Below are 23965 nucleotides of genomic sequence, written 5' to 3' on the forward strand. Positions count from 1 at the left end.
GTTTCCATTTCCACTGTTCAAACAATACGATTTCCAATTTCTGTGGCAGCAAAACTAGTTCTTCTCATAGAATTTAAATATATGAAGTTTTGAGAAATATCCTATCCTCTTAGAAGGGAAATTCTCAATAATCAAAACTTGGATGAAACTGTCAGGGCAAGTATAACTTTTTAAAAAGTCTGTCTTGACAGTGATCTGGTTTTAAGTTACTACTTTGAGTTGTTCGTTGCTCTGCTTCTCTTTTTCTCAGAAAAATTGCCTGAGCTTAAAATGTTTTTAAAGTTTAACTTTGCAATATTAAAAGAAGCAAACTAGGTTCATAGCAGGACTGCACAAAGGTGTATCCCAGGTGATTTGGATTAATGTCTTTGGCAAGTCTGTCATTTATTTCTCTTTTTAAATGGTAACATTTTTGTGTTAAAGAATTCTGCTTCTAAACATACAGTCCTCTGTGACAGAGCATCTTTGAGAATTTAATGACATTAGAAAGCTATTCTTGAAATCACAAATGGATGCAAGAGAGAATGTTTTTAATATATCAATTATGCAATATTTGATCAGACCCATCTTACTTATCTTGACACAACTTTTTCTTTTGCAAGTACCACGCTAGTAAATACGTATTTCAAGAGAAATCAGAATTGAAGCTGTTACCATCTCCTCTTAACTAGTTAAAACAGACATATTGAGAACAGAGAATTTGGTAAAAAACAGCTATAAAATGCAGTTCAGAATTGAATTAGTCATACTTGGGGCCTGATCATGATTGACCCTGGCAAGCAGTACTACACGATGAGACTGAAGTTGTTGGAAATTGCCACTGGTGACATATCACAGTTGCTAAATGAGAATTTTCCAGTCCTTGAAAATTAAGAAATCCACAGTGCAGCGTAAACATAGATTCCTAATAGCTTCTGCAGCTATGAAGGAGCCTAGCATGAGGAAAGTGTTACACTCTGTCAACATTAATATGCCTAAAGTAGCGTGGAGAATGAGATGGCAGAACATTCCATTGATTTCCATCAGCACCAGTCATGGCCGAGCTCTACTTCTAATGAAGTTTCATGTTTTGTTGGATCTGTGTGTGTCTCTTACAGCCACCATCCGCACAGAGACCCCAAGGTCATAGCAAAAAATACTGAAAACTACCAATATTGACTGCATAAGGAGCTGTATAGAAATAAAGGAAATTGTTCTTCCTAAAGCTGCTGCGTTTTCTCTCCTTCCCTCCCATGTCCTTCTCTTTCTGCTAAAGAAAAAATTAGTAGATGCCTTTGGAGGCATTATATCTTTAGGTTTATGCAGTGAGCCTAGATCCTCATTCACAGACACATGCCATATCAAGAAAGCTGTCCAGAACTGGGACTGTGACATATTTGTTGGTGATGACATGCTTGCAACCAATGACATAAATAATACAATTATCTCATTTTTTGCCTCCGCTGTGTTTATCAATAGCCTCAAGTTTTTATGGTTTAGCCACAGCCCGCTGGAGACCATTTACATCTTTCCTCTGTAAGACCCCAACATAATGGATGAGATGCTTTCAATTCTTTTTTTTCCACTTGTAGTTCTTTAGAAATGTATCGGCTTGGTAAGAACAGGTTGTGTGAATGAAGTCAAAGGAAGACAAACATCAGTCATATGTCTCCACTAGCAGGTATCACTGTGGCAGTAGGAGACTAAAACAGTAAATCTCAGAAGTCAAGAGGCAGTTCATTTCATCCTCTGGTCTGAAATATTTCCGTTATATTTTCATTTCACATTGGCAACTTGCAGAGCTATAAAGAGTGTAAGATTTTTATTTTATTTTTATTAAAACATGAAAAGATGTATTCACCATCCTATAATATACCATCCTGTAATAAACATTGGTAAACTGTGAAAATCTGCCACATAGATTGGTGAGTAATGATTTGTACTCCATCTCTTTAAAACAGAGTTGTTTTTATGAAATAACATCCTTTTAAATTAATTCCCTTGAGCTGCCTAACAAATGCCCCTGGCAAAGTAGAAAGGCATCTTAGATCACTTAGGAGGAAACAATTTTTCTTCACTGTTTTCTCATTGGAGCATGCTTTAATCATGTTTTGTGCATGTAATTATGTGTTGATATTGTTGGCATTCCGAAACAGTTTCTTGCAACCCTATGAAGTCCCGGTACTGCTGTTGTGTCTTCCATTTGGTCCAGTAGGGCTGCATTCCTTCATACAGTGAGGCATAATTTTGCTCTCTCGATCCTCTATAATAGATTCTTCTGCTGTGGATCAGAGGACAGCCTTTGCCTTTGCTTGAGAGTCAGTATCTTTTTTTTCTTTAAAGGTGCACTTTAGCCATCATATCACGTGCTTTTCTTTCTATTAAAGGTAAAATAATAGATTTCAATATCTCTTTGCACCCCTAAATGAAACCAAGCAGCATCACAGATTTGAATGGTTTTGTTTAATTTACCGTAGTTTCACATAATTTCTGTTTTCAGTAGACCAGGAGTCTCCTGGAAGCTATTCTTCTGCTTTCACTGATGTGGGACGATGTACTCCAAGGGAGAGAAGAGGAACTACAGACAAAGAGGTAGTGAAATGACAATAAATAATGCAGCAATATTCATATAGAAAATTGGTAACATATCTGAGGCAAGATTTGTGTTGGTTTTGAAACACTATAATGATACAGACCAAAGGAACAGTTACTTATCATCAGATGGGACAGCATCCTTCTTTTTCATTAAGGAGATAGGTACTTCAAGAAATTAAAAGAATATCAAGCTTTGTAAGATATGCTGTATCTTCTTATTTATGTTTAAATAGATATGCACATAAGTACTAGTCATTGATAGGCTCTGTCAAAGTTGACCGGAGTGGGTGTTTGGGACAGAGAAGAATAGCAGATGTGATTGGGGAAAGGCTCTTTTGAGAACCAGAGCATTACACAAAGAAACTGCCTCAGTAGTTTCAAAACCGATACAAAGAACATCTATGTTTCACCATTATTTTGCTTAGAAAAAGCAAAAGCACTGCTGTTAGTGTGTTAGACAAAACCACTTATCCTACAAGCGATCTCTAATTTCTGCAACAGTTGGTGATTGTAATTATATACTGATTGCTTATATTAATGCTTTGGAAGAGGAAATGGAAGCAGGCATACAAAACAACATTTACAGTAACACAAAGTATCACTGAAAAGTATACACAAAAAAATGGAGTACATCATTCAGTATCTTAAGAATATTTCTAGATCTAGAACTATAAATGCTCTCCAAACAGGCTTCAGGGATTTTATTCAATCATAAAGTAAGTACATTTATATTAACCAACATCTACAGACCATAAATTGTTAACATTTTCCATTGATTTTTATTAAAATATTGCACAAAATAATGGCAGCATAAGAGAGTACTGTATTTTAATTGCTAATATTTAAGGTTTTGCTCTGAGCCATCTACCTTGTTAAATGGTGGTACAGGTTAGAACTGGTTACAGTATCTGAATTCAGATCCACTTATACCCCACTGACATGGTTATATTGCTGCAATTCGATTAACAGTGTGATTTCAAAAAAAGACTGCTCATTACAAAATAAAGGTTAAAAAAGTTCCAGGAGCCATATTCTGTCTTCCTTTTAAAGAATTTTGTGATGTTGAAAGTCATCTTTCAATTTGAAAATACATAAAATACTTGCACTACAAGCCATTCTTAAGATCACTGTAATTTAAAAAGATGAAAGAAGAAAGGCTTCTCTATTTCCAGTATGTTTTGTACATTTCAAAGTATTTTGTATTTAATCAGCTCCACTGTTCTTTTAATATTATCCCCCTTCTTCCATTATTTGCTTTAGTAGTTACAGCACCAGCTGTGCCAAAATCAGGAAAGAGTGAAAAGGGCTTAGGTACAGGTGATGATATGAATATCCCCTCCCATCTAAAAGACTATTTTTAACAACAGCAGGGAATAGAAAAATGCTTTTAAATTTAGACTATCTTATTTGAAGGAGACTTGTAATGGAAAATTGTATTAGTATTGCAAAATGCAAGTTGATAGGATCCCTGTAATAACTTTGGGGACTTTTTTATTATAGCAAAGACAATGCTCTAGGTATGCTAAATTTGCTAGCCTTTAGATGACAAGAAGGGAGGGAACCCAGTCAAGAACATCTGGCCTGGAAGAAAGGTAAAATGCAAAACTTACAAGTGTCCCTTTTTATTCCTCTTATAAAAAGATGTGCACCCTTACATCATTACAAATAGTATATCAGAAATAGCGTAATCAGGTCATTCTAGTCACCAGCCTATGCTAGAGAGAGATTTTTAAAAACGTAGCAATCTCATCTGCGCACGTATTTGCAGAGAAAGACTAAATCACTTTACCAAATATCATCACATAATACTGCTAATCACTTCTTGCACTTTCCGGTGAAGTACCTGGTGCTGGTTATCCATCAGAGCAGACACCAGATGAGTGAGGCTCTTGGGCTGGATCACAGTTCATGTTTTCAGCGCAGCTTTGAAAACAGTGAAAGTCTAAGTGTCAGCCACACAGGTGCGGAGAGGTAGGGTTGTTTTACAGCGTTATTTTTGAAACAATAATGAGCTTACAGATACTTGGTGATAGAACTTGATAAATACATGAAAGGAATGATATATGATATGATATGATATGATATGATTACCTGTGGTAGCAAGAGAGCTGCACAGATGACTCAGGAGGATCAATTCCAGTCCCGTGTTTCTCAGACTTTCTTAAAACTATGAATGTGATTATAGAAATTTAAAATATTCCCAACCTTTTCCAGCTGTCAGAGTAATTTTCCCTTTATATAGATATATATATATATAATGTGATGCAGTATTTGCAGTTGAAATTAGCCTAAAGATAACAAGTTTAACAGAAGAGGCATCTAAAGTATTAGAGAATATTAAGCATGTGAATTTCCATTGTACTGAGAGATCTAGTTGCCTACAAGTCACATTGGCATTTAGTTAAATTTTTTTTTTTACTTTTGTAGTTCTTTTAAACATAAAGTTGCAAAGCAGTCTGTACTAAAATTTAGCTGCTATTTCTATTTTTAAAATACTAAGTCCAAACACCTAACTGCCTTAAAAAAGGAAGTTGTGTATTTAATTGCCTGTTACTGCAAGAACCGCTGTAAGGCACACGTCCTTTTCTTTTTGGATCTTGGTCGCCTTTTTAAAAGCTGAAACGTGTTTACCATATAGTAATACTACCAGAATGTATTAATCACTTTGCCTGCTTTTCAGAAACTGCCAGCTAGAGCTGTGTATGACTTTAAAGCTCAGACTTCTAAGTAAGTACTAGTCTTTTGTTCATTTAAGAATTCATAATTCAAGAAAACTCTTTCTAGCACTTGTGGCAGCTAACTGCTGTTCTAGCCAGTTTCAACAGCAAATGCCATGAAAGCAGAGGATCCTGCTTGCTGTCCCAGTAGCCTCTGCATTAGCAAACTGTGTGAGAAGTTATTTTGTAATAAAAATGTTGTAAATGATTATATTCTCCATTTTATTTATTTGAACACATGAATGGCTGTGTATCTTCAGCCTTCTAGAGCATGGGTCCTGAGGGTCACCCACTGAACCCTCTTCGTTTGTTGTGAAATGTATGTAGGTTACACAAGGTACAGTGCTTAAAATTCTGTCATAGACAGTGTGCTTATTAAAATTCCGTATAATGCTTCAGCATCTTCCTGTCTGTCTTAACATACACAGGCTCTCTGCAGGATGTGACATGTCCCATACCAAGACAAACCACAGTGGTCCACAAGAAAAACAAAATCAGGAAACACTCTTGTAGGATATGAGAGAGTCAAAGTAGAGTGCTTATATTTCATTCCTGATGTGGTTCTGATGATCCAGGGCATTTAAACGATCTTTAGATACGGCCAGACATTGCCACTAGAATTACATTAGCTGTGTCTGGTAGCAAACTCACAACTTGAATTACCAGAACAGCAGATTAGCTCTTGAAAAACCAAGTGGATGATACAGCAAAGAACTCCCAGGCCAGGATCTGAAAATGTTCTTAATGATTTGGATAATTCCCTTTTTTGGTATCCAACGTTAAGCATATCACAGGCTCTGAGTATCAGAAATGGTGAGAACATAATCCTGTGTTCTTCGTGCTTCTGAACAGCTGTCTTGAAAGAAAAATGTGTAGAGCAGAAGCATGCCAAGCTGTGCTGCTGCAAAAAGGTAGTAATAGGCCATAGAGACGTGGGATATATTCTATAGTTTTCCCTACTGATTTCATGAGGAACACCAAATACCCCTCAGATACCTGTCATAAGGCAGCATCTAAACAGACGATCCAAAAGACATCATACTTGCATGCAGACCCTATACTAAGTGCTCTGGTAATAACTAGCAATACTTCCTTGAAATCAGAGCGTAAAACAGGCCTATATAACTTACAGATAGTACCTGGGATTCATAAATGTGAATCATTTCATTTTATATGGTATAATCAACTGGTAGATGTACCACAGCTGTGACACTTTTTCTTCAAATGTTTAGCTGCTACATTCTGTTTCAGTTCCGAACTGTAAAGGTCTCAGAAACTATGCAGGTAGAGGAATTAAATGTAAAACTGTAAACATCTGATCTAAATAAATTTGTTACAGAGAGCTGTCCTTTAAGAAGGGAGATACTGTCTATATCCTCAGGAAAATTGATCAAAACTGGTATGAGGGTGAGCACCATGGAAGAGTTGGAATATTCCCCATTTCTTATGTTGAGGTTTGTTCTCTCTTTTAATTCCTTGAATTAGTTTGGGTAATAGGTCCCACAAACTGCACGGGAATGATGAAAATCTGTGTTTTCTCTTTTTCCTTAGAAACTCTCTCCCCCAGAAAAAGCACAGCCTGCCAGGCCGCCTCCCCCTGCACAGATTGGAGAGATTGGAGAAGCTATTGCCAAATATAATTTCAATGCCGACACAAATGTGGAGTTATCGCTTAGAAAGGTACAGTTTAGAACTATCTTTATATACCATTATAGTGTCTACTGCTACACAGAATTAATATATAGGTAAAAACTGTGCTTTGGTGCACTCTGCATTCAATATCTGCTATGCACAAAGCGATATAATGGTAGGAAACTACTAACATAGCTTATTGGCTTGCAGTCTTTCACAGCTACCTGCAAATAGTTTAAATACGTTGTGCATGTAAACTGGATTGTGGTAGATTATGCAATATCTACGTGGTAGCATATGCAAACATCTGCTAACTGCCCACCTAAATTTCTAGTTTTCACTTCAATTATCCATTCCCTTTTTTTAATAATTATTTGTTGCTGTCACAATTATCAGGGTAAGGTTTTCAATACAGAAGAAATAGAAAAACACAGAAAATAGAAAAATATAGAAAAAAAGGCTCACAGACATTTTTGTGAATGTACCATCAGTTCTTGCAAACATTTAATTTAATAACAGTCTGCTTCTTATAACATTCTCTTACCTTTCTATGTACATCCTAGTGGTTATACTTTATTGCACATGAGCAAAATAAATGTTTAACTTCTGAGGTTTGTCAGACACTGGGATATTACCACTGTAGAGAAACTTTATTATTGCAGATATTATGTACTTAATTGTAAGCAGTACATACTTTTTATCCACTGGAAAGTTCTGCCTCTTACTTTTTTTTTTTTTTTTAAGAATTAGAGTTTGTACAAGTTATTCAGTGTTTTGTTTTTCTTTTGAAATAAGAGTAAGAATACAGTTTTTTGATGCTGACCTAGAGCCTAATCCAGGATCACTGAAGATAATGGGTGTTTTTCCACTCATTTGAGATCAGTAAACATCAGAGAGGTCTAGAATAAATGAGGAATAGGAACTTGGAGAACTAGGGATTGGGAGTATTTTGATGATTTATTTCTTTTTAAAATTCTCTTTTGTGGTTATTGTGGTGGTCATAATCTTGACAGCCCCATTTTGGTTTGTTTTTAAAAGCTATCTTGCACTGGTTTTCTTTTGTTCCATCCCACTAAAGATAATTTTAGGGTACTCCACGAATCAACTACAGAAACAAAATTACAGAAACCCAAGAGAACGCAAAACTAATAGGGAAGGATTTGTTACAAAAAGACACACGGTAAAAAGCACATCATGTCAAACAAAGGAGGGGGTAGCTCATGAAGTTTCACTAGAGAGAAACGTTGGAATAGAAAGTTGATATTTTCCATTTCAGTTGCTTAGCTCTCTCAAAACAGTAAATGAGCCACTGCCCATCTTTTTTTACACAGGAAAAGCACTTCTTCCTCTCATCCTTCCTGTGAACTCATTTTTTAACTCTCTACCTCCACTTATTCCAGTTTTACTGATAACAAAGCACTTGCATGGATTTCATTGTTTAACTTTTATCACTTTTAAGGCAAAATGGGCATAGCAGTCACTATTGCATATTACAGTTAGGGTGTTAGCTAGTAGTTTGGCCAACAATTAAAACAGGTTATGATCCAAAGAAAAGTTTAAATGTCAATCCCCCAACCAAGAGTAGGAGACTACATGAGATTCCCCTCTGATAAAAGAATAGCATTTGCAGTCTGTGACTAGCCCCCCGTTTTGCTGGAACGGTACTTGTATACATGGTTACTATAAATGGGAGGAGAAACGTGAAGATGGAGATGATTCTCAAGGCTGATGGGAAACAGCACTGCAGGGAAAATAATACTATGCGTTAATATCTGCTATTCAAAAAATTAACTTACAATGTATCTGCTGACAACTCATTTTCATAATGCATTTCAGGGAGACAGAGTAACTCTTCTTAAGCGAGTTGATCAAAACTGGTATGAAGGTAAAATACCAGGAACCAACAGACAAGGCATCTTCCCTGTTTCCTATGTAGAAGTCATCAAAAAGAATGCATCAAAAAGTGTTGATGACTACCCTGATCCTCCAATACCGCAAAGCTATTCTAGTGACAGAATACACCATTTAAGTTCAACTAAGGTGAGGATTTTTTTTTCTTTGCTATAACCCCTAGAGTGGGTTTAGAAGGACTTGTAATTTTTTTGTTAACATAAGATAATGCATAATTCATGCATTAAGTACACTACATTTTCTTTCCTGTCTAGGTAGAATTGCATTACTAACTTGTTATTAAAGTGTTTCAGTAGCCAAGTGTGTGTCTTACATTCTGCCAGGATTTTTGCTCTTTTCTTCATTAGCTATTACATTATTGAGAGTAGGGGCAGGCAAAATTTCGGCAGAAAAATCAAGCCAACAGAACACAATTTATTTGGGAATCTTAGACAGAATTTGAGCATTAAGGATACGTCTAGCAGACTTTTCATAGTGCAATGTGAAGACATTCCCATGACACAGCTGTCCTAAAAGCCTGCAGTCCCATAAGCATGCAAAGGGCAAGAGAGGGCAGTTTGTGTGGGGACACAGTTTGCCAAGACCAGTTCTGTGCCTTTCAAAGTAAAAGAGAACAGCTAATGATTCCGTACGATAACCTTCCTCCTTTTGCCATTCACACTCTAGAAGGAGGCTGTTGGTACAACGGAGACACGTTGGAGTAGTACGACAACAGTGGCAGTATTGTTTCGTTTAGTAGTGAGGCAAATGTCATCCCACTGTCAATGAGCTTGGATTCAGACCTTTATAGTTGTAATTTTTCACACCGAATGTCTGTCATAGGTTCTGAATTCTTTTCCTTCCTAGTCTATATAGCCACCACAAATCATACTACATGACGTTGCAAAAAGATTCCTGTATTCCAATTTATCATTCACTCGTGAGATTTCAGTCACCTGTGTGGGGAACATAACCTCTTTGGCAGTGATAGAAACTAAGAAAGTTTCTGCATGCAAACTCTGGTTAGCATTAATGTATTATCAATGATTTTGAACGCTCAGGATGGAAACTTTTCTAAATCTTCCTCTTTACCTTTGTTGTTTATCTCTTCAGCATGGGCAGTGGGGTTTGTGTGTAATTATAAACTTCTTATCTTGCTATTAATCTCTATTTGTTTCAGTTGGTTTTGCCCCCTTTTCTACTTTCATATACTTGTATACTGGTGCTCATTTAGATGCTTCAACTTTGAGATAAGTTCCCCATTTATTTGCAGCTTTGGGGACAGCTACCAAAATATGTCATTTATAGACAACAGTGGCCTCTGAAAATACTGCATAAGACTAAACAATATGAGCTGGTTTTGGATAGTTGCCTGAACAGGTCTTTGTCTGGTTTTCCAGAATGTGTCACAACAGAGAGCTAGCTCCTCTCTTTTCCATTCCAACACAACTGCTGAAGTAGCATCAAATTCTGTAGCAGCAGACTGAGGTATTCATAAGCTACGGCCCCTTATTATTACAGGAATCCAGAGGTTCCTGAAGGCAAGTCAAGAGTGTGAGGGAACTTAGGTGCTCCATATTACGGAGCTGTCTCTCTGTATTTGGAGATGCCTCTCTCCCTGTTTTCTGTGGAGCAGGCTTGTCTCTGAGGCATTCTGCAGCTAAAGCTGGTGTTTGTGTAACCCCTATTACCCTTGTTGAGTATAGGTGATGCTTCAGAGCATTTACATTTAGATTACAAAACTGTCCTGCCACTATTATTAAGTTAGTTATTATTAAATTAGTTCTGTAAGGGAGGAAAGGCAAAGAAGCCTTCTTTGTAACATAGGAAACTTTTGCAATCATCTGGTTCTAGCATAAGTCAAAAAAAAAAAAAAAAGAGCCTCTACTGATGCTCTTAAACAGACATCTTGTTTCTTAATTCAACTGTATTCAGAAATGGCAATACCATGTAGGAAGACATCTTGTTCCTGACTAGCTAGAAGGACTTTAGCAGTCCTGAAGGTGTTCTGGAGTTTACCACAATTGCTGATACCACTTTTCCTATTCCTCTGGGGTCTTTTAGCACGTATCACTCCCTGTTGCTAGAGCAATTGTGCAAAACTTCACAGGCCTAATGGCAATAAAAACAAATAAGCAATACAGGTCAGGAGCAAACTTTGTTCTCCTTATATATCTTTACCTCTAGTGCAGCCTGTAGCCACGGGAAACTAGAAATGGCAATGCCTCCTCAACAGTGTTATTGACCTTAAAACCACAGGTTAGAGGCCCTTGTTCAAGAGGAAAGATGAGGGAAAGAGATTGTCGCTTGTAACAGCTTAGCTCTGCTTTAGCAGACTGCATTGTATCAGCCTATAGACTGTTTACTTTGGTACAGAAGACTCTGTAACAAAGGTTTGTCTAACTATAAAATAAAGCTATTTGCCTCAAGAAAACTCAAGCAGAAGGTAAGTAAATTAACCTTCCTATTCTGTGACATTAATTTAGCCTTTTGAAATTATTTTCCTATTCTAGAGTAATACTTAAAGTCTGAAGTAGTCCAGATAACTTAAAAGAGATGTACACCTAATTATTCTGGATAATTCTAACAATGAGATCAAAATATTTTTCATTCAATTTTAATTTTGAGGATTAATAGTAACAAAAATGCATTTTCAGTATTTACTGAAGCAATGGATATCTACTGATGCTGTGTACGTATGACTCCCCAGTCTCTCATTCTTACAAAAGGACATTTCTTTTACCAGAAGGATACTTCAATCAATATTATGTAACGGTACTCAAAATATACTGCTGTGTACTCTGCTGTCACGATTTCAAAAGCATTGTTGACTGCCTACATTCAATTAGAATTGAATGTACCTTTCACAAATGTTGGTGTCATTTTGAACTAATAGGGTTACTTTTGAAGAAAAATGCATTCTGTAGCTGCTCATGCCTTAATAAAAGTATGCAATGTATTAAAGATGTTTCTTAAGCATTTACTCAGAAGTACGAAGAAAAAGTAGAAGTATTAACATTAGGATAATTAGAAATCACCTCAATTATTATAGTTGAAAAGAAATACTTAATGACACCTGAAGTGTGCTTCTGAAAATACTGTTCTCAAAATAACAGTAGTGGTTCGGGGAAAATTACATTAATATTAATTATATGATTTAGTAACCTGTGACACGCTCACTAACAGAGCGCCACAAGTTTAGCAGACCAAATGCAGGTCGCCTTCATGAATGTAATGATTCAGATCTGCCTTAATGTTTGACATTTAAGCCCCAAGCCAGAGCCTGATACAGTTTCATTTTTCAAATGTCTTTCCTGCTGTTCTGATTCATGTAGTAATGATTTCAGACACCTGTGCTCGCTGAAGTGATACCCTATAATCCAGATGATGGCACAGACATTTTTCTTTTCCAGTCTGCTCATATCCTAGTTCTCTATCATGCTTATTTATTTATTTAAATTCCTGTGTTTTTCTTATTTTTGAAGTTGCCTTCCCAAGCACTGTCCCCACTTTCCAGACACCTTTCCTCCTCTTGGTCACACATTGATCAAAAGATTCACCAGGCTGCCACTAGTGACTGGTTTTCAAGGACTGTTGGTTTTTCACCTTCAAGCATGTGCATCTTACCTCCTCCACCATTTCCAGACAGTTTTCTCTGTGACTTAGAAGAACTCAATTCTTTGGCATTAACAACATCCCAATCTGTAGCAATCTCCCCAGGTAATAGCATTGACCGAGTTAAGGATGATCACTTTATTCCAAATACAGAGGTCTCTCTCAGCTGTCCTACAGCTCTTCCTCTGCCCTTTCTTGTATCTACCTCTGTCTCACCTTCAGCCGGCTCATTTCATGACATAGCATATAAGCATACCAGCAACAATACCAAAGCAGAAGATAAAGACTTGAGAGGTATACTTGACTCTTCAGTTGTCAAAGTACCTAGAGACTTGTCAGATACTACAAGAGAAGGTGAACATGTTGGTGCTATCTGTAACATCCCTTCACCACATGAAGGTGGCTCCATCTCCAGAGTGCTAGCTGCAACTGCTGAAAACGAAGAGGAAATCTGTACTGCAGATCTGTCAGTTAATATAGGGGATCAGTCAAAGCCTCAAGAAGCAGATTTCTACAGAGGAGCACAAGACACAACAGAAGAACTGACAAGACTCTATATAGAGGAGGATCTGGGACATGACAATTTAGAATTCCCAATAGCAAGTGGAGGAGACTCCATGGTATGTTATGAAGGATACACTTCACCGAATATTGATAAGGTATTTTAATTTCTGAAAAACCTGGTTCTGTGTTCAGATAGCTTACTCACTAAAATTATTCCCTGCCTTTTCTTGTATTTACATGTTTGAATTGTGCACAGGCATAGTTTTATACTATTGCATGGGATAAAAATTGTCAGTGTTAGGGGATAGTCCCTTCTCAGAAGCAGGCATATACACCATTCTAAGTTCTATGGTGTATCAATTCTGCTGGTCCTTTCCCTTCTGTCCTTGTTAGCTGCCATTGAGCTTCTGATGTGAAAAGCCAGTGAACTGTTTTCCTCACTGGCTCATTACATGCCACCCCTTTTGAGCCAGAGGCCCCAGCAAGCAAATGCTATCAGCAGCCTTCAGAGGGAGGGACGTGCCTCCTGCAGAGACTCAGCGGTTTGTACTTCGCGTGTGTCACTTCACCAGCTGATATATTTATAGTAGACTCTGTTACGAGAATGTGACTAATAATAACAGATCAAGTTGCGTTTGGCAGTTAAACAAATGCTTTCCCCTAAAGCCCTCCCCAGTTCCTCTTTGGGACAGTACAACACTGAAGTATCCCAAATGTCTGCTAGCCATTAAATGCCACAATATTGCTACACAGTTTGTGTGGTTTCTAGGCAAAGTTTTAGAACAGATCTTTTCTGTCCAGCACTTATTTCACCAGATTGTTCAGGCAGTTGCTCTGGCTAGCACATGCAAACATGTAAATCAGATACTTAGGACAATATGTTTTAGGCCAAATGTAAAACTAGTTAATTAGAAAGATTTTGCAGGCTGTCTCTGCCCTTACTTGACCTGAAAAACACAGGAGAAACCATAAGAATAGAGGTGAAATCCACTGCCACAAATAGCAACTTGGTTTGATTTCTGAGGGAAGAATTTTCTTCCAGAATAGTAGACTGACTAATAATAAAATTAGCATCACATTTCTGACTGTTCATGTTAGTTACATGACTCCTTTTTAAGCATTTTATGTCCTTCACAGCTGGTTTTATAGCACAATTACTTCTCATTTTTCTTAAACACTTAAAGCCAGCTCTACATTCTACGGGAACATCAGGAAACCCTGATCCTCCGTTCCATCTTTCTTCTAATCTTCCATTTCACTCTGCCAAGGCACCAACTTCTCACTCTGTTCCTACAACATCCCCGTCTACTGCTTCCCTCTCACCTCCCCTCCTTTCTAAACCCTTACATCAGCAGGAGAGAGACTCACCAAAGTTAAAGGTAACTGCACCTCTTGAGTATGGATTGTTGCAAATCTTCACGTATATTAAATAACTGCAAGGCTAACACACAGTTTGATCTTTTCAGACGTATGTTCCCTTTACTAATATTAAATAACATAGCACATGGAGTATTAAGATAGGCCTTCTTCAAATGAAACACAGGGTAAAACTATAACCATTATGATACAATGAAATAGCTTAAGAAGATACCAGTGAGAGGAAAGCAGAAAGCCTTCAATTCAATTTCAAGTCCATACCAGAACATCAGTAACTCTTACTTAATTGAAAGAAACAGACTCGTATTCAAGTACACAGAAACTAAGTAACATTTGTAGTTTAAAAGTGTTTTCAATTTCAATCTGAAGCCTAGGAGAACAGTCATAAATTTCACAATAAAGCACCATGCAGAGGGCCACGTTCTAAATACCAGTTCTGTTAGCCAAGGACTGGACAAAGATTATTCCCTCTTCAAGACTTCACTTTGTGTCAGCATTGCACCTCTGTGGCAGAAAAATGAAATCTGGAAAGGCTGTTGCTCTAGATAGACAAAGTCAATTCCTAGTGGAGTTTAGACCCAAAGTCAATTTCCAGCGCTGACTTCCAGAGAGTCCATTTGCTCATGAAAAGGAGAAAGAGTCATGTAAAAAGACTGAGAAACTACCCTAGAAAAAGTGATCATTACATCTATGGCAAACCCCCCCCCCCACCTATTTTAAAAATCTACCACATCTTGCAGTGTGTGTTCATGGAAAACCCAGACATAATGGACTTCAAGAAGTCTTAAGGTCCACCAGATCTGTTGGGTTTTTTCTGAAGTAGGGAAGAGATCTAAGGGCATGTTCCAGGGCACGAATCTGTCACGGGCTTAGGTATGTTTCACCTCAAAGAAGGAGTAAACCACAGTATTGCATTTGTTTCTGCAACTTTGAATAATTTGTCAGTTGTGCAGCACTTTTGATAGGTACTTCTTGCTTAGCCTAACCGACAAAATTCAGAAAATTCCCCATCTACACTGAAATTCTTTTTAGGTGACCCTGATATTCCTTGCTCTTGTTTGAGCAAGGCACGTTAATGCCAGCTGAAGATAAATAGAGGGAGTATCTGTTTTGAGAGTTCAAAGATCTGCTCCTGGGAACCTCCCAGACAGTGTACTGCTCTTCCTTGGGCACGGCAGGAAGCAAGACTCTGAGTAACCAAGGGAGAGGACTCCATCTTGCAGACGAAGAGCCTGAGTACTGAGAAGAACTAGAGGTCTGGAGGGTTGTTACAGAGTTCTAGCTCTTAATTATTGTTTTCAAACCATTTCAAATCTGGATTATTTTTTAAGTCTAGGGAACAGATTCCTTCATAAACTTAATCAGTATAGACTTATCTATTTGAAAATTGTTGAAATTATTGTCTCCTACTGAAAAAAGATTTTTTGCACAATATTTCCAAAATGAGAGGAAGATTTATTTCTTCCCAAGGGTAAGCAAACTTTTTTCAGCAGTCAACACTGACTACATTGCCAGGATAGACAGTTGCATTAAAATAAGTGTAGCCAGGTTTTGGCTGTCATCATTTCTTGCTACTCAGTCTACAGGCTGGACTTGAGAAGGAAGGACAGTTCCTATCCTCTTCGGTTTGTGCATGTTGTCCATGATTAAAGTCTCCTCTCAACTGCTACAGCAGAAAGAACATGAGACATTTCCAGGACTCAAATATCACAAGTGAAGGGAGGTTCTTCAGAGAGTTCTTGAAACTGTATACTGATACCTTGGTAATTTTTGTTAATGTAAAAATACATATATACATATGTGTATATGTATATATTTGGAATGTGGCTCAAATCTATAGCACGACCCGGATCTGGGCAGTAGCATACAAGGAGCTATGGGTGGGAAGTGTCACTTTGCTCCATGTTGGTGGGAGGGGTGTGACCTCCAAAGGAAGAACTCTCAAGACACTTCCCAAGGTGAAATGCAGATGTTTTCCTGCCTCCTTGGCCTCCCTTGGTATTGTTTTTCTGTTATTCACCCTCTCAGCTCCTAAAAGGGGGCTGTTCTTCTGTCTTGCCACATTCTTCTGGCAGACAGTCACAAATACCAATGAAAAGTTTCCAATGTCAGAACTCCAGTCCTCTCACATTCCCCTGACTCGCCCCTGCCCCTGAGAATTCACATTTGCTGCACACACTCCCTTAGGAACTGAATTCTAACAAATATTTAGCTGATTTATAGTGATGTTAACAAAACGAGGATTTTTTTCCTTAAAGTGCTTTCCATCAACTATTTACTTGCTTTCTAAATCAAATTTAAGGTCCATGTTCTGTTTTTAACAGCAAGGAATTACAGCATTTGTCATTGGTATTTCTGAGATAGTATTTACTCTCTGTGCTGTTGAGCTTTTCTGTATTATTAACTGAGCTACTTCAGTGGGTACACTTGCAATAACTGTTCTTACTCCAACTGCATACACTGTGCATGATTAATCTTTTATCTGTAATGTGTAAGGACACGTGCCAGAGCAGCAAACCCTTGGAAAAAAGACAGAGTGGCAACAATGAAAATACCGTATACTAATAGTACCATAATTCGCACCTGTAACACACTTGCTTTTTGTTATCAAGAAAAGCATGGCTGGTTTGCATGTATGAATGAAGCAACAAAAATCCCACGATGCTTCATTCCTAAACTCTCACTTGACACAGTTTTTGTGGTTTTTCTAGGCTAATTTAAAGAGAGAGATATTTGTTATGGGTAAACCTCCTCGTAGCCCAGTGATGACTAAGAGATCCTGCAGCTCACCTGTCAGAGGTCACAGCTATTCACACAGGGTATGGTACGGGATGCCCAGTGTGCAATAACAGCATTTCCATAGACAAGGAGCTCAGTGTCTAGTCTTGCTGTATTTTGCTTTTGCCCAAGTGTCTCAACACTATCAGTATGCCGTGTTTTCTTCCTGTTGTGCTTCTGTGCTATGTCTGAGTAAAGCCAACAGGTCTGTGTGCGCCAAATCTTCTTTTATAAATCCATTAGTGTGTTGTATCTCTGCAGTATTGCATAGTATTTCCAGTGCTACAAGATGCAAGAGATCAAAGTTCTTTAGATTTAGACTGTTTATTTCTAAATTACTGCTTTTGTTCCAAAGCATTTCTAGTTTATTGAAATTACAGCTTCTAAGAGTCACAAATTTATACTTCATTGCATGTATGACTGGCTTTTGTATACAGGCTGAATTCTTGGTTTTGAATCCACATCCTTCTTTTCCAAATGTTTTGTTGCTACTATGTTCTGTTCACTCAACACTGTGCTCTTTAGCCAAGCACTGTTATTCCAGACTATCATACTCTTTAGCCTTTCCCTTCATATCTGTAATATAACAGTAACATAATTGTAATAATTTTACCTAGCCAGAAAGTCAGATTGTTTAGAGTTTGTATGTGTTTGGCTCAGAAAGGTGACCTAAATTATGAAAAAAACCCCAACCTACACTATATGAGAGTAATTTCAGTTTAGGACTAAATTATCCTCTGCATCGGTTTCTTAATATTTGGCTCTTAAAACTGATGACAAGATGAACTGTTTTCCATGCTGTTGCTGCTGATTTTAGGTTATCGTCTTTCTGGTGGTTCCCTTTTTAAAACTGGAATTTTAATTTAAGATATGCAGGCTTGTGTACCTTTCAAAGTCTCGGCTTTTTGGCAGGCCTCTTTACTACCAGGTATGAGGGGACAGTGCTTTCTTCATCACTGAAGAGAGACAGTTCGATCATAGGAAGGCCAAGATTCTTGCAGTAGAGACAAACACCGTCCCAAAGAAAGTCCAACTGGGAATAAGATCCATAAAAAAGGGATTAAGCCCGATTTTAATTTTGCATGTTACTCCAAATGAATGGCATGTAATCAATATTTTAAGAGGACTGTATTGGTCAATGTCTAGTGCATTTATGACTTTAATTCCGAAACTACAAGAGCACAAATTGTACACCTAATTTGCATGTTTAGGACTACACAGAACTATTATATGCAAGCGCATATCAATCATGCATGAAAATCAGGTGTACAACTGGGCCCATTGACTTGACTGCACACTTTTTAATGTTTTTGGGACTAGGTCCTACAGTTTTTCCCAGGAAACAGGACAGTGTAGTGAACTGAATTCTAGTTGGAAACTAGAAATCCTAAGCACCAAGAGCTACCCATAGAGTGATGCAGTTCATGATATCTCTTGAGCACAGTTAGTCAGACCTTGCAACAGTCCCCATTCTAGCCAATGCCACAGTATGTGGGAATGAGAGCTTAGGGAAGGAAAACGGGGAGAAAGCTTCTTGATGTCAGCTGGGGTACTATTGAGGAATGCATTTGGATAGAGAGTGAGCTCCAAGGTCCCCCTGTTCACACATAGCACAGATTACTTCACCCTGGTTTTTCCAGATTCTAATTCTGTCGAAGTTTTCTCTGTAGCAATAACACAGAGTTGAAAATCTTCACTCACCTTAATTTTCTATCATCTGTTTCTACAGTAGTTAACTAGCAATGAAACGTTTTAAAGCGTTGAAGCATATGCAGAAAAAGAAGATAATACTGACCTACCTAATTTCTTCCTGGCTTGGTATATGTTCAAAGCATTAAATAATTTCTAGTATTGTTTAGGACATTGACTTCTATTGTTTGCAAGAAAAATCCTTAACCTCAGTTGAGTTCTCTTGCATCTCTGACTAACTTTGGCATTCAGCTCAGTTACGGACCTGATGAAAGATCAGCAGAGAATAAGGTCAGGTTCCAATCCAAATACCAAGCAATCTGCCCAGTGGAATATTCTCTTCTTTCTTGACAAGCCAACTGTTGAAGAGGGTTTACTGAGAACTGAAATGTCTAATTTTCAATCTTTATTGTTGGATTCTTCAGTAAAAATTATCCATGTGTCTTGTACACTGGCAGAGGAGAGTTAAATGAGGGAGAGAAGAGAGTCAAAGAGTATAAACAAATTTTTTTGGACTTTGAAAGCCTCTTTCCCACCTAGCTGTCATTAATATGAATAAAAGTTCTGTGATCGACCTGCCTGCATCTTTAGGTGCCTTTTTAAAATTATACTCTACAGACTGTAAAGATGAAGTGGAGAATGTTCACAATATTTTCTGCAGGTATACATACAAACCTGATGAAAAGAAATTTAACTACTTCAGTTTCATCTGGAGATGGGGCGGGGGGGAAACATAGTGCATTTTAACATTCAGTTGATATCATCAGGCTGTGGGTTGTTTACCACGGCCTTCTCTCATGGAAGACTGTGTCATCTTCAAGAGTAAACTGAAGCAAGATGAACTGAAATAGTCAAACCTGGGAAAGAGAGAACCATGGAGCAATAAGACAAATGCCATGGCTTCAAGATCAGGTTGCAGTTTACTCAATTCATGAAAGAAAGTGCTATGAGCTGTGTTTGATATCCACACTCTCAAAACAGATACGGTTCCCAGACTTGTATCAGACTGTCCGTCTCTACAGCATGACCACAAGGCATCCTCAGTCAACAGAGAATATGATCACTGCACACATCAAGAGCTCTCCCAAGCAGCTGCTCCTGTGCTGTTTCTGGCCCCAGCCAGATTCTAAACGGTTTAAGTCAATGTCTTTCTAAGCAGGATATGGTTTCTGTAGGAGGTTAATATTTTTCATTTCTATTGCGTCGGATTTATTGGATATTAGTGGTGGGTAATGGTCCATTAAGAAGGAAAGTAGTTCCTTTCATAAAGCTTTGCACTGGAAATACAAACTAGTTTTTCCTCTGAAGTAGAAGTGTTAATTGTTATTTTCACACAATTACATGCATTCTTTCAAAAATTCTTTCTGCTGTTTGCATCCCAACAGCCTGCATGGCTTTGTGCTCCCCCTTGAGATGAAAGAGAATTAATTAAAGCATAGCATGTTATGCCTGCCAAGTTAGTACTCTGTGTGTGTGTAATGTAAATTGGTATGTTGTTTGTCTGTGCATAGTCTAAATTCTGCCATTGCGTATAGGAGATTTTATTTCTGCTTATCTAAAAATATACTTTGCCCAAGGAATGTATAATGTTCGTCACTTGCATCTGATTTTTCTAATGCTATTTCTGTTTTACAGTGAAGAGGCAGCAGAGTTCTATGCCAACTTTCTACTCTACTATAAATAGAATGGACTGTTGATAAAGTTTAGTTTTTATTATGTCCTCCAAAAGTCAGATCTTTAAACCTGCCAAGATTCTGTTGCTTGCCATGTCTCTTAAGAATTTGGGGGGGGAGGGGGGAAGGACAGCAGCAGGGGGGTGTTCTTTTACGCAAGGTAGAATATGAACTCTCAAGCAACCATGTATCATGCCCCTATCCAACTATTTGGACCTTAGGCTATAAATCTTTATTACATTTCAAATCATTTCATTTCAGCCACAGCGCCCTGTGCTTGCTCATGAAAACATACACAGTGGGGGGGAACCGTAAGTATACTTCTTGTCTACTAAACCAAAACCTAACATTTAAGCAATAGCCAGCACATCGTCAAATAATTTGTTAACCTGCCAAGTACAATTATGAAGAGATTTCAGAAATTTACAGATAACTGCATGATGTAGGAAGATATCCAAGAAGGTCCCAGAGGGCAAAGCCTTAGTTATTTAATTTACATCAGACAGACGTGCCAACTTACAGTTCTCCATCATCTATACTTAAAAGGGATAATAATTTTGTAAGAATAAAGTTTGACTTTTTTTATTCTCTCCATTTTTACATCTCAGCAGAATGCCAATTAAAGATTTAACACTGATTGAACGCATCTGCTTTACTGACTTGACACAAATTATTCAGAAACAGTTCTGGATGTGAACAGAGAGAAAAAAAAATAACTTGATAATGTTGATCACAGGCTCACACTTTTTGGTGTAATTTACATGTGCAATTTAAAAATTAAATTATCAATTAAAAATTAGTTACAAGAAAGCCTTTCTGAAAACTGAATAACCTAGATCTCAAGTCTTATTTTCACAAACAATGTAAGCACTTGGGATAAAACATGTAAGGCTGTTTCAGTGCTGACTATTAAAATGCAAGTTCGGTGCAAGATTGTTTTGATCCCCGCCCCCCCCCAGTCTTGCACTCAGGTCCTGCTTCAGCAGTCATTGAAACCAGTAGCCATTCTTCCCCTAGCATCAAAGGACTTTGGAGTATGCCCTACCAGATGAATTCTCCTAAATGTAACTAAGGCTTAGCATCTATTTAAAAGTTTACCTGTTAGTCACTTGAAGAAATGGCAAGAGAGAAGAGAGGGGCAAAAAGTTACCAAATAACTACACCACAGATAATATATAATGAAAATTGGACATTTGGGTTTCAGTCTCACTAAAACCATTTTTCTCAAGCTCCTGTTGGTTTTGTTGAGCATACTGAAGCCCCTAACTCTGTTTTGTAAGCAATAATTATCAAATTAATTTTGTTCCATGTAGTTTAAGTAGTTCATGACTAAAGTTACTTATTCCTAAAATTAAAAATAGAAATATATTTAAATTGCCAACCAACCATTCTTTGTCTTGAATATGTATCCTCTTAGTGTTGTAAATGGTAGTAGAGTTTTCATATTTAAGAAATTCCTAGATTAGCAAAGAGAGAATTAAATGACTACAAAGGATTTACTAAAACGGATTATCTAGAACTGACTAAGATTAGATTTCTAAAATACAAAGAGTGCTAATTGGGAAGTTCTTGTTAGTGTATTTGAGTAAGTAATTGGCTTGAATCCAATTCATGACACATTACAGCTGCAACTGCTGTACCTTTGGAAGCTGCATTTAATCAGTTTTGGAATATCATCATAGCTCTGCTTTCCTGGAATAACGATAAGCATGACAGAAGATGTTATTGCCATTTAATTTTTTGCACAGATTGTTCTTACTCCTGCTACACAAATTACCAGAGGTAATTGCTTAAATAGCCAGTCCCATTCCATTTTGTTAGTCTGATTAAAATATAAAATTAGACTTTTCAGATTTGGGAAGATAACTGCCAGTCACAAGAAATTAAGTTTAAATCATTTTTTTCTCAGAACCATGTCTTTTTTTTCCTCCAAACCAGCAATGTGAAAAATAAATGTGGTTCATTCAAAAAGACCATCATTACACTAAGCCTAGTACCAGTCTGTATATAGGATTTTCAAATGGGACTTTCAGGAGCAGGGGTTTTTTTACTGAGATAAACATCTCATTTAAGCCATGGAAACTGCCTGAGTGATACAGAGCTAATGGAAATATTCAGTACCAACACATCAAAGGGGGAGTTATTTTGTTTTTATTGGGGGAAGTGTAATGGCATTAAGGTTTTAAAGTCAGTGAACTGTTGTTAAGAGGGGAAAAATGGACACGATTATGTTTTGTTTCAATATTTTGAAATTAAAATTATTGCCTTTGTACAATTTCTGCAGTTGTACCCTGCTCCTTTACACGCAGGCAGTCATAGCTGGGGCACAGATGGTTAGAAACAAAGGCAGATTCTGACTCCGCAGGACTCGTGGGCTTTTGCCGCAATCTTCCCGTGGGCTGTCAGCCCAAGCACCTTCGGTTCCCCCTATTAAGGGTTTACTCCCATTCTTTCAATTCCAGGAAACTCAATTAAAAGCTGACAAGGAATGAAAGACAATAAATCTAGTAATCTCATACCTCTTTCCATTTATCCACCTCCGATCCTTCAATCTGCAGCCCCTGGCCGGGGTGGAGGTACAAGTCAGTGTCTGAGTACCGTTTGAGTTTCCATCCTTATGTCCTCTGATCTGATTCGAGCCTCTCCCTCCCTCTTAGAGATATTTTTTTTTCATAGACATAGCAGGGGCAGTTTTAACCAGGGAAGGGGTTACAGCTGTATGTTTCCAAACAGCAATTACTCTCCACCTTCCCCACAGAGGCAGGCACCTCCTTACGTGCGGAGCTCCCACGGTGCCAAGTCTCACCTCAGCAGCTGGTACGGGGGAGCCCAGGGAAGTCCCCCAGTCACCGTGGCACTGCGTGTGAGCCACCCCCCGGCCACCCTCCTGCACCGGCCGCAGGAGGAGGCCAGGCCCTTGCTCGCGCTGCGCGGCACTTTGCTCCGCTGCGGCAGAGACCGCGGACGCTAGGTTCAGCTTTCCGGAGCTTAAAGGCAGAGCCACGGTTTTAGGTGCCGACCGGGGCGGGTTCAGGGGCTAGCACATCTACAGCCTCCCCTCTAGAAGTCCTCTGTTTTGGTGACTCAACTATAAAATAATGTTTAAAAAAAAAAAACCCAAAAACCCTAGAATTCTGTGTTCAAAGCAACTGATTAAATAAACTGGCTGAGGAGCCATCAGGCTTGCCTTGAGTCCCCAGTCTGTAGTGTCTGACGAGTTACCTCTGTTTATTTACTGTAATACATACCTAGCCCTGAAGTCCACCAGGCAAAATAAACCCTTTTCCCCCTTTTGTATTTGCAAAAAGTGTTACTTATTAGTTAATGTTTAAACCAGGTCCTTTACTTCAGCAAAGGTGCAAAGAACTCTTACTTCTTTTTAAAATGCATCATTTGTCCTATTTAAGGTTTCAGGCTCTATATAACTATACTCCTAGGAACGAAGATGAATTGGAGCTCAGAGAGGGAGATGTCATTGATGTGATGGAAAAATGTGATGATGGATGGTTTGTGGGT

General features: G+C 38.0%; 1 protein-coding gene and 1 long non-coding RNA gene across 2 annotated transcripts in view; one reads left to right on the forward strand and one right to left on the reverse strand.

Annotated features, from left to right (window-relative positions):
* SORBS2 (sorbin and SH3 domain containing 2) overlaps nt 1-23965 on the forward strand; it is an 88688-nt gene that overhangs the window by 61908 nt on the left and 2815 nt on the right. The window contains exons 13-19 of the mRNA XM_075500198.1: nt 2483-2571; nt 5255-5301; nt 6631-6745; nt 6843-6971; nt 8760-8963; nt 20711-20760; nt 23857-23963. Coding sequence (XP_075356313.1) covers nt 2483-2571; nt 5255-5301; nt 6631-6745; nt 6843-6971; nt 8760-8963; nt 20711-20760; nt 23857-23963 — 741 coding nt within the window. The remainder of the gene's footprint in view (nt 1-2482; nt 2572-5254; nt 5302-6630; nt 6746-6842; nt 6972-8759; nt 8964-20710; nt 20761-23856; nt 23964-23965) is intronic.
* LOC142409101 (uncharacterized) overlaps nt 1125-23965 on the reverse strand; it is a 37849-nt gene continuing 15008 nt past the window's right edge. Inside the window, exons 3-4 of the long non-coding RNA XR_012775505.1 lie at nt 2452-2557; nt 1125-2357 (exon numbers count right to left, since the gene is read on the reverse strand). This is a non-coding gene — a long non-coding RNA (uncharacterized LOC142409101). The remainder of the gene's footprint in view (nt 2358-2451; nt 2558-23965) is intronic.

The sequence above is a fragment of the Mycteria americana genome, chromosome 4 (genome assembly GCF_035582795.1).
Source record: "Mycteria americana isolate JAX WOST 10 ecotype Jacksonville Zoo and Gardens chromosome 4, USCA_MyAme_1.0, whole genome shotgun sequence".
NCBI lineage: Eukaryota > Metazoa > Chordata > Aves > Ciconiiformes > Ciconiidae > Mycteria > Mycteria americana.